General features: G+C 47.4%; 1 protein-coding gene across 1 annotated transcript in view; it reads right to left on the reverse strand.

The window, feature by feature from the left end:
* The window catches only part of TRNAU1AP (tRNA selenocysteine 1 associated protein 1), a 25,575-nt gene extending 15,111 nt beyond the window's left edge, over positions 1–10,464 (reverse strand). Inside the window, exons 1-4 of the mRNA XM_026457204.2 lie at positions 10,237–10,464; positions 9,640–9,737; positions 1,897–1,996; positions 909–961 (exon numbers count right to left, since the gene is read on the reverse strand). Of these exons, the coding sequence (XP_026312989.1) occupies positions 909–961; positions 1,897–1,996; positions 9,640–9,737; positions 10,237–10,263 (278 nt within the window). The 5' untranslated portion in view covers positions 10,264–10,464. The remainder of the gene's footprint in view (positions 1–908; positions 962–1,896; positions 1,997–9,639; positions 9,738–10,236) is intronic.
* Between the last annotated feature and the right edge of the window lie 1,054 nt (positions 10,465–11,518).

An 11,518-nucleotide genomic window follows, 5' to 3' on the forward strand; every position in this document is an offset into this window, starting at 1 on the left:
TTTTTTTCACTTTCAACATATCGCCAACATCTTGACATGTTAGTATACTCCAACATGACTTGTTAGTGGATATATAGCATCCTAACTAATGACCATAATTTAATCACTTCCCTACTATTAGGTTATTTGGGTTTTCCCCAACTTTAGTCATTACACGCAATACTTCAATGAACACATCTGAGGCTAATCTTTGCACACATCCATGAATAAATCCGGAAAAGTTGAATTATTTTATTGGGTTAATGCATCTAAATGGTTTTTAAGCTTTTGGTACAGTTTTAATGCTTTCAAATGGCAACCTGAAATTCCAATCAATTTATGTTGCTATAACAGGTCAATTCATTGGGTTTATTTTTTGAGACAGGTTCTCACTCTGTTGCCCAGGCTGGAGTGCAGTGGCACGATCATGGCTCATGGTAGCCTTGATCATTGTAGCCCTCTCTGGGCTCAGGTGATCCTCCTGCCTCAGCCTTCTGAGTAGCTGGGACTACAGGTGCATGCCACCATGCTCAGCTAATATTTGTATTTTCTTGTAGGGGCGGGGTTTTGCCACATTGCCCAGGCTATTCTTGAACTCCCAGGCTCAGGCAATCAGCCTGTTTTGGCCTCCCAAAGTGCTGGGATTACAGGTATAAGCCACTGAACCTGGTTAACAGGGCAATTCTTATTGAATAAAACTTCAATACTGTGAGGAGTAGCAGGGTGGGAAGCCAGGGGTAGGGACCAAATACAGAAAAGCCAGGGCCTTGCATGAAGCACGCCAGGAAGGTCCGCCAGCGAGGAAGGGAGAAGGGCGTTGTCCTTCAGGAGGGGACCAAGTGCAGCCAAACCGGCTCCCCTCCCCCTATATGGCAGTGATGGGCACAGTGACACATCTTATGTCTGTCTAGACATGACTTTGTACCTACCTGTTATCTGGTTGTTTCCCATAAGTGGCATAGTTCAGTTTAAAACGTTTCGCCTGGAAGTTTAAAAACAAAGAAACTAAAACAGAGAAAGGTGTTTCAAGAGTTGAACAATATTTGAAAAAAACTGAAATAAATTACCTTGGCCAAAACATCTCCCCCTCTCTAAGCCTCAGCTTTTTCTCCTGTATAAAATGAGGGGGTTGCACGGATGACCGCTAAGGGCACTGCCAGCTCCATGGTTCTATGAGCCCAGGTGTGCCAGCTGGTACAGCTGTAAGCTAAGTAACTGTGGGAAGAGCAGAATGCAACTCTCTTGAAATGAGTCCTTGCTGCTGCCAGCCTATCCTAGTTTCTCAATCAGGCAAGAGGTCTATAGTTTCAAGTCTTCTGTTATGGGAGGCAGCGATGCAGAATGGAAAGGCATGGATTTGGGAGGCAACCAATCTTCAGTCTGAATCCTGGCTCTGCCATTTACTACCTGTGTTGCCTTGGGCAAGTTATTTCAATTCCCTGAGCTTCAGTTTCCTGGGCCTATAAAGATAACAATGCCTACTGTACAGGGTTGTTATAGGATTAAATAAAAAAAGTATACAGTAGTAAAGGCCGGGCGCAGTGGCTCAAGCCTGTAATCCCGGCACTTTGGGAGGCCGAGATGGGCGGATCACAAGGTCAGGAGTTCGAGACCATCCTGGCTAACACGGTGAAACCCCGTCTCTACTAAAAATTACAAAAAACTAGCCGGGCGAGGTGGCGGGCGCCTGTAGTCTCAGCTACTCGGGAGGCTGAGGCAGGAGAATGGCGTGAACCCGGGAGGCGGAGCTTGCAGTGAGCTGAGATCCGGCCACTGCACTCCAGCCTGGGCGACAGAGCGAGACTCCGTCTCAAAAAAAAAAAAAAAAAAAAAAAAAGTATACAGTAGAGATTCAATAGATGGTAGTAAGCAATGACAATAATAATGGCAACATCATCATTATCTAAATGTTCTTACGGGTGTGGCTCCTGGAAGGGGTTTCCCATTAATTTTATGCAAACACTTCTCAGCAGTGGCCAAATCTGCGAATTCTACAAAGCAGTAGCCAGCTGGGATCCTGGAAAAAAAGCAAACAGAGAAAGAAAATGGGTAAAGATAAAATGGCTCAAGATGAGGCCAGGCGCGACGGCTTACACCTATAATCCCAACAGTTTGGGAGGCCGAGGCAGGCAGATCACTCAAGGTCGGGAGTTCAAGACCAGCCTGGCCAACATGCTGAAACCCATTTCTGCTAAAAATACAAAAATTAGCTGGGCATGGTGGCGTATACCTGTAGTCCCAGTTTACTCAGGAGGCTGAGGCAGGAGAATTGCTGTAACCCTGGAGGTGGAGGTTGCAGTGAGCCGAGATCATGCCACACTGCTCCAGTCTGAGCAACAGGCTGGTTTGAGACTTGAAAAAAAAAAAAAAAAAAACCGGCTCAAGATGGGTCTTAGCCTTGAAGGGAGAAAGAAACAGTTTTCTATACAAAAAACTAGCCGGGCGAGGTGGCGGGCGCCTGTAGTCCCAGCTACTCGGGAGACTGAGGCAGGAGAATGGTGTAAACCTGGGAGGCGGAGCTTGCAGTGAGCTGAGATCCAGCCACTGCACTCCAGCCTGGGCAACAGAGCGAGACTCCGTCAAAAAAAAAAAGAAATAGTTTTCTAATCTGAGTCAACACTGTTTTTATTCCCTGCCATACCCCAGCTCAGACCTAATTTACAAACGTGAATATAAGGATTGCCCATCTGGGCCAGTCCAAGATTCATTCATCTTTATTTATTTATTTATGAGACAGATTATCAGCTCGATCTCAGCTCACGATAACCTCAGCCTCTCAGGTTCAAGCAATTATCCTCATGAATACTTGAAATTACAGGTACCCACCACCATGCCTGGCTAATTTTTGTATTTTTAGTAGAGATGGGATTTTGTCATGTTGGCCAGGCTGATCTTGAACTCCTGACCTCAGGGGATCCACCCACTTCAGCCTCCCAAAGTGCTGGGATTACAGGCTTGAGCCAAGGCACCTGGCCCCAGACTCATTTAGTAAACATTTATTTATGCATTTTATCATGTGTGAATACTCTTGCCAAAATTGTATTATGCAATCCTATCAAGGCTTTAGATCTAATAACCAGTTTCCAGGAAATTTTAGGGACAGACTATGCAAAACACCACAAGTAAACAAATGAATCCAGAAAGTATGATCTTTTTTTTTTTTTCTTCCTGAGACCGAGTTTCACTCTTGTTGCCCAGGCTGGAGTGCAATGATGCAATCTTGGCTCACCGTGACCTCTGACTCCTGGGTTCAAGAGATTCTCCTGTCTCCACCTCCCGGGTTCAAGTGATTCTCCTGCCTCAGCCTCCCAAGTAGCTGGGATTACAGGCATGCGCCAACATGCCCAGCTAATTTTGTATTTTTAGTAGAGGTGGGATTTCTCCATGTTGGTCAGGCTGGTATTGAACTTCCGACCTCAGGTGATCCGCCCGCCTCGGCCTCCCAAAGTTCTGGGATTACAGGCGTAAGACACCGCACTCGGTCTCGGAATGTAGCATCTTATAAAGACAATTAGCCTTACCTCCTTAAAAAGTTAGGCAGTATGAAGAAAGAAAGAGGTTGGCTTTTGTACATTAAAAGAGATTCAGAAGAACTAAATGCAATGCAGGTTCCTTGATTGAATTATAATTCACTAAAAAATATTGTGGGGACAATTATAAAAATTTAAATGTAGACTTGCTATTATATGGTATTAGAGAATCACTGATAATTTTGTTAGTGTGATATAAGCATTGTGGTTACGTAAGAAAATGTCCAGTTTCTGGCAACACCACGGAGATACTTAGCAGTGAAGGGATACAATGCGCTCTATCGCCCAGGCTGGAGTGTAGGGGCACAATATTGGCTCACTGCAACCTCCATCCCCTGGGTGCAGGCGATCCTCCTCCCTCAGCCTCCTGAGTAGCTGGGACTATACGCACCCACCACCACGCCTGACTAATTTTTGGATTTTCAGTAGAGATGGGGTTTTACCATGTTGGCCAGGCCGGTCTTGAATTCCTGACCTCAGGTGATCCACACACCTCAGCCTCCCAAAGCACTGGAATTGTAGGCGTGAGCCACCATGCCCAGCCTGCAATTTACTTTCATACGGCTCAGGAAAAGAAATTATCAGGCAGGCGCAGTGGCTCATGCCTGTAATCTCAGCACTTTGGAAGGCTGAGGCAGGCGGATCACAAGGTCAGGAGATCAAAACCATCCTGGCTAACATGGTGAAACGCCATCAGTACTGAAAAATACAAAAAAAAAAATTAGCCAGGAGTGGTGGTGGGCACCTGTAGTCCCAGTTACTCAGGAGGCTAAGGCAGGAGAATGGCGTGAACCTGGGAGGCGGAGCTTGCAGTGAGCCAGATCGCACCACTGCACTGCACTCCAGCCAGAGCGAGACTCTGTCTCCAAATAAAAAAAAAAAGGAAAGAAATTATCTAGCAAATATAGATAAACATGTTTATTTTTTCTTTTATCTTTTTTCTTTTGAGACAGAGTCTCAAAAAAACCCGATAGACTGTACCTAACCAGGGGTTGTCTGTGAGATTCTGAGCATTCTATCTTTGAAAGAGCCACTAAGAGATATAAGTAAGAGAATATGACAACCAAAGAGATTTATACTGAAAAATGTCAAATTTTTCTTAACATCACCCTATAAAGCTATCACCAATAAAAAGATGAGCCTGGGCAAGATGGGAAAACACCACCTCTACAGAAAATACAAAAATTAGCTGGGTATGGGTGGAGTGCACCTGTAGTCCCAGCTACTTGGATGGGTGAGGCAGGAGAATTGCCTGAGCCCAGAAGGTTGAGGCTGTGGTTAGCCTTGTTCACACAACTGCACTCCAGCCTTGGCGACAAAGTGATACCTTGTAAAAAACAAGACCGAGTTTCACTCTTGTTGCCCAGGCTGGAGTGCAATGATGCAATCTTGGCTCACCGTGACCTCTGACTCCTGGGTTCAAGAGATTCTCCTGTCTCCACCTCCCGGGTTCAAGTGATTCTCCTGCCTCAGCCTCCCAAGTAGCTGGGATTACAGGCATGCGCCAACATGCCCAGCTAATTTTGTATTTTTAGTAGAGGTGGGATTTCTCCATGTTGGTCAGGCTGGTATTGAACTTCCGACCTCAGGTGATCCGCCCGCGGATCAAACAAACAAAAGAAAACCAAATCACATAGCTGGTATGTGCCAAAGTATAGAACTGAATTCAGGACAGTCTGACTATTTATTTAAGAGACAAGGTCAGGCCAGGCGCAGTGGCTCACACCTGTAATCGCGGCACTTTGGGAGGCCGAGGTGGGCAGATCACAAGGTCAGAAGATCGAGACCATCCTGGCCAACATGGTGAAAACCCCCTCCTCTACTGAAAATACAAAAATTGGCCAGGCTTGGTGGCTCACGCCTATAATCCCAGCACTCTGGGAGGCGAAGGTGGGTGGATTGACTGAGTTTAGGAATTCGAGACCAACCTGGGCAACACGATGAAACCCCATCTCTACTAAAAATACAAAACAAAATTAGTCAGGCATGGTGCTATGTGCTGTAGTCCCAGCTACTTGGGAGCCTGAGGCAGGAGAATTGCTTGAACCCGGGAGGCAGAGGTTGCAGTGAGCCAAGATCGCACCACTGCACTCTAGCCTGGGTGACACAGCAAGACTGTGTCTCAAAAACAAAAAAAATACAAAAATTAGCTGGGTGTGATGGTGTGTGCCTGTAATCCCAGCTACTCAGGAGGCTGAGGCACAAGAATCACTTGAACCCGGAGGCAGAGATTACAGTAAGCCGAGATCATGCCACTGCACTCCAGCCTGGCAACAGAGCAAGACTTCATCTCAAAAAATAAATAAATAAATGAATTAGCCAGGCAGGCCTGGCGCGGTGGCTCACGCGTGTAATTCTAACACTTCGGGAGGCCAAGGCAGGTGGATCACGAGGTCAGGAGTTCTGACCAACATGGTGGAAAAAAAAAAAAATTAGCCAGGTATAGTGGCGTGTGCCTGTAATCCCAGCTACGCGGGAGGCTGAGGCAGGAGAACTGCTTGAATTTGGGGAGGCGGAGGTTGCAGTGAGCTGAAATCTTGCCACTACACTCCAGCCTGGGTGATAGAGCGAGACTCGTCTCAAAAGAAAAAAAAAAAAGACAAAAATTAGGTGGGTGTTGGCCAGGCGCAGTGGCTCACGCCTGTAATCCCAGCACTTTGGGAGGCCAAGGTGGGCAGATCACAAGGTCAATAGATCAAGACTATCCTGGCCAACACTATGAAACCCCATCTCTACTAAAAACACAAAAATGAGCTGGGCGTGGTGGCGGGCGCCTGTAGTCCTAGCTACTCAGGAGGCTGAGGCAGGAGAATGGCTTGAACTTGAGGGGTGAAGATTGCAGTGAGCTGAGATTGCGCCACTGCACTCCTGCCTGGTGACAGAGGGAGACTGTCTCAAAACAAAACACCAAGATTAGAGAAAAGGAGAAAAGACCCAAGAAAAATTAATATATAATATAGCCTAGGTTATAAGAGCAAAACTCCATCTCAAAGTAAAAAAAAAACAAAAAACAAAAAAGAAACATGTAAGAAACAAGAGTTCTAAATCTTATTTCAATAGAGTAAGGCTGGTCCCAGTGGCTCATGCCTGTAATTCAGCAATTTGGGAGGCCAAGGTGGACAGATCAACTGAGGTTAGGAGTTCAAGGCTAGCCTGGCCAACATGGCGAAACCCTGTCTACACTAAAAATAGAAAAAATTAGGCCAGGTGGCAGTGGCTCATGCCTGTAATCCCAGCACTTTGGGAGGCCGAGGCAGGCGGAGATCAGGAGATTGAGACCATCCTGGCTAACACGGTGAAATCCCATCTCTACTAAAAATACAAAAAATTAGCTGGATGTGGTGGCACACGCCTGTAGTCCCAGCTACTCAGGAGGCTAAGGCAGGAGAATCACTTGAACCTGGGAGGCAGAGGTTGCAGAGAGCTGAGATCATACCACTGCATTCCTGCCTGGGCGACACAGCAAGACTCCGTCTCAAAAAAAAGAGCCGGGCGTGGTGGCAGGCACTTGTAATTCCCAGCTACTGGACAGTCTCAGACAGGAGAATGGCTTGAACCCAGGAGGCAGAGGTGGCAGTGAGCCAAGATTGTGCCACTGCAGAGCGAGACTACGCCTCAGAAAAAAAAAAAAAAAAAAAAGATTAAAATGTGAGAATCTATGCCAGTGTTTTATTTATTTATTTATTTTTGTGACAAAGTCTCCCTCTGTCGCCCAGGCTAGAGCGCAGTGGCACGATCTCAGCTCACTGCAACCTCCGCCTCCTGGGTTCAAACGATTCTCCTGCCTCAGCCTCCCAAGTAGCTGGAACTACAGGTGTGTGTCACCACACCTGGCTAATTTTTGTATTTCTTTTAGTAGAGACGGGATTTCACCATGTGGTCCAGGCTGGTCTCAAATTTCTGACCTCAAGTGATCTGCCCGCTTCAGCCTCCCAAAGTGCTGGGATTACAGGTATGAGCCACCGTGCCCAGCCTATGCCAGTGTTTTAAAAAGTAGAAAGTGTTACAGAGGAGGAGGGGGGAGGGATGGAATTGGGAGTTATACCTGATATAAATGACGAGTTGATGGGTGCAGCACACCAACATGGCACAAGTATACATATGTAACAAACCTGCATGTTGTGCACATGTACCCTAGAACTTAAAAAGTGTAATTAAAAAATAATAATAATAATAATAAAAATAAAGTGTTACAGAATGAATTTTGATACCAGTAGCTGATTATCTGGGGTTTTCTGCTTAGAAGAGCAAGAAGAGAAATATTTAGGTGGGCATGATTTACCAGTCAGAAAAACCTTTTCCTAGGTAATGGGGTTCTGAATATACAAAGTATCTTTCAAATGTCTCATCTCTACTTTTAAACCATTTGATGTTTTAGCAAGCCACATGTAGTAGAGTACCTAGAAAAGAGAGGCTGCTCCATAAACACTAACAAATGGATAATTCCCTAAGGAAAACTAAGACCTCAAAGAGAAAGAAGAAAATGGAGGCAATAGAACACCACTATCTGAAAATATTGTGTATTTGGTTTTGTTTACTTATTTATTGTCTCATTCCCCACTAGAATGTAGTAAACTCCATGAGCAGGGGCTGTATCTGGATTATTTCAGCCAGGAATCTAGAACAGTAGCACATAGTAGTATCTCCGCAAACAATTTTTTTTTTTTTGAGACGGAGTTTCGCTCTTATTGCCCAGACTGCAGTGCAATGGCAAGATCTCAGTTCACTGCAAGCTCCGCCTCCCAGGTTCAAGCAATTCTCCTGCCTCAGCCTCCCAAGTAGCTGGGATTACAGGCATGCATCACCACGCCCAGCTAATTTTTGTATTTTTAGTAGAGATGGGGTTTCTCCATGTTGGTCAGACTGGTCTCGAACTCCTGACTTCAGGTAATCTGCCCTCCTCACCTCCCAAACTGCTGGGATTACAGGTGTGAGGCACCGCGCCCAGCCTCCACAATTTTTTAAATGAATGGCATAAGACTTAAGGGACCTCATGAGCTTTCAGGATAGACTCAAATTCAAGTCCTGACTTGTTATTTATTATAATTTTTTTTTTTTTGAGACGGAGTCTCGTTCTGTCACCCAGGCTGGAGTGCAGTGGCGCAATCTCAGTTCACTACAAGCTCGGCCTCCCGGGTTCAAGCGATTCTCCTGACTCAGCCTCCCAAGTAGCTGGGATTATAGGCACCTGCCACCATGCCTGGCTAACTTTTTGTATTTTTAGTAGAGACAGGGTTTCACCGTGTTAGCCAGGATGGTCTCGATCTCCTGACCTCGTGATCTGCCTGCCTCGGCTTCCCAAAGTGCTGGGATTACAGGTGTGAGCCACCGTGCCAGGCTTTATTGTAACTCTTAATTAAGCCTCTTCATAATAGTACTTACTTACCTCAGAAGTGTCTGAGGTTTTAAGAAGATAATAAATGTAAAGTGCTTATTACTCAGCAGATCGTAATCTGACTATACTTACTGAGCATATGCTATATGCCAGACACTGTCCTAATGATGAATGTGAATTAACTCATTTAATCCTCACCATAACTCTAGGAGATATGTGCTGTAATTATTTCCATTTTTATGCTCAAAGCGAATGAGACAGAGCAGTTAAGTAACTTACCCAAGATGATACAGTAGAAATAGTTTTCAAACCCAGTTTCGCTTGAGTCCTGCCTTTTGTTTTTTGTTTTTTTTGAGACAGAGTTTTCCTCTTCTTGCCCAGGCTGGAGTACAGTGGCACAATCTCGGCTCACTGCAACCTCCGCCTCCCTTGTTCAAGCGATTCTCATGCCTCAGCCTCCCCAGTACCTGGGATTACAGGTGCCTGCCACCATACCCAGCTAATTTTTGTATTTTTAGTAGAGACAGGGTTTCACCATGTTGGCCAGGCTGGTCTCAAACTCCTGACCTCGGCCTCCCAAAGTGCTGGGATTACGGTGTGACCCACCAGGCCTGGCAAGTCCTGCCCTCAAGCTACATGCTATCCTTCCACTCATTAGGACCTCAAAACGTTAGCCGTTATAATTTTACAGTGACTATCACTAGGGTTAGTGAGAAGCCATGACTACGATGTTTACATTCTCATACATGACAGCTGCAACGAAATGTATTAAGAGAGACCTGAGATGAGACTTACCCAGTGAGGCGGTTTCGGATAATTTTGACGCTCATAACCGTCTCCCCCATGGTGGCAAAGGCTCTGGAGATGAAGTTCTCATCCATGTAGGGTTCCAGCTGCGTAAAAACAAGAGCGCAGCGGCTCAGGCTGGCAGCCGGGCTTCCCACTCCGGGTTCCAGAGCCCCTCTCCGTCAGCCCAGGGCTGGCTACGCGCCGCTGGGGGAGCGAGGGGCGAGGTTCGCCTCCGCTGAGCGGCCTGAACCCCAGCTCCTTTGGTTCAAGCTTGCCCCCCTTTAGGGAGCCTCCCCTTGGACCTAGAAACCCCACTCCTCCGGTCCTAGAACAGCGCGCCTCAGTCCTTCGATTCCTCCATTCTATGTCCCCAAAGCACCACCTTTCCCTCCCAGGAACCCAGGTGGGGCCCCAGGACCCCTAGCCTCACGGACTCAGCTTTTTCACTTAGATGCTGGAATCCGCTTCTGTGTCACCAAAAAGAACCCGGTCACACGTCTCCCCTTTTTGGGATCCCAAGTCCCCTCCTCCTCAGCCACTTCCTCCCTCGCGAAACCAAGATGCTTCCTCGTCCTCAGACCCCGGACTACTACCCTCACTCACGTCGCCCATCCACAGGCTGGCCGCCATGCCCGCGCACCCGGGTGGGGCTTTGCGGGAGGGGCTCTGCGGGCGGGGTTCAAAGGCCCGCGCGGGCGCCAATGCTGGCTGCAGAGACCGCTACAGAGCATGCGCCTCCGACGCCTTCTGCGCAGGCTCCGGAGCTCAGCGGCCGGGGTCCGGCAGGGTGTTCAGCTCCGAGTTTTTCCTGCAACCCACTGAGCGCGGGGCTTCCGGATCGCGGTGGGCGGAGTTCAGGCTGGAATGGGGCGGGCCAGATACCACCTTGCCCAGGCGGCTGGGTTACCTGGGTTTATTTCTGACTTTATATATTTAGAAAACAAACAAAACCACACACACACAAACACACACACACATACACTGTCTTCTGACTTTATATAGAAAACAAAACCACACACACATATAATTACAACATTAATATATGGTCGTTAGGGTCGGGCACGGTGGCTCACGCCTGTAATCGCAGCACTTTAGGAGGCCAAGGCGGGCGGATCACGAGGTCTAGAGATCGAGACTATCCTGGCCAACAGGGGAAACCCCGTCTCTACTAAAAGTACAAAAATTAGCGGGCGTGGTGGTGCGCGCTGGTAGTGGAAGCTACTCGGGAGACTGAGGCAGGAGAATCACTTAAACCCAGGGGGCGGAGGTTGCAGTGAGCCGAGATCGTGCCATTGCACTCCAGCCTGGTGACAGAGCAAGAATCCGTCATATATATATATATATGCTCGTTCCTTGGGTTTATTTCTGACTTTATATATTTAGAAAACAAGGCCGAGCACGGTGGCTCACGCCTGTAATCCCAGCACTTTGGGAGGCCGAGACGGGAGGATCAAGAGGTCAGGAGATTGAATCAAGAGGTCAGGAGATCGAGATCATCCTGGCCAACATGGTGAAACCCCCGTCTCTACTAAAAATAAAAAATTAGGCCAGGCGCGGTGGCTCACGCCTGTAATCCCAGCACTTTGGGAGGCCGAGGAGAGCGGATCACTAAGTCGGGAGATCGAGACCATCCTGGCAAACATGGTGAAACCCCGTCTCTACTAAAAATACAAAAAAATTAGCCGGGCGTGGTCGCGGGCACCTGTAGTCCCAGCTACTCAGGAGGCTGAGGCAGGAGAATGGCATGAACCTGGGAGGCGGAGCTTGTGGTAAGCCGAGATCGCGCCACTGCACTCCAGCCTGGGCGACAGAGCGAGACTCCGTCTCAAAAATAAATAAATAAATAAAAAATAAAAATAAAGCCGGACCCGGTGACTCACGCCTG

This window comes from Piliocolobus tephrosceles, chromosome 1 (genome assembly GCF_002776525.5).
Source record: "Piliocolobus tephrosceles isolate RC106 chromosome 1, ASM277652v3, whole genome shotgun sequence".
Classification (NCBI taxonomy): domain Eukaryota; kingdom Metazoa; phylum Chordata; class Mammalia; order Primates; family Cercopithecidae; genus Piliocolobus; species Piliocolobus tephrosceles.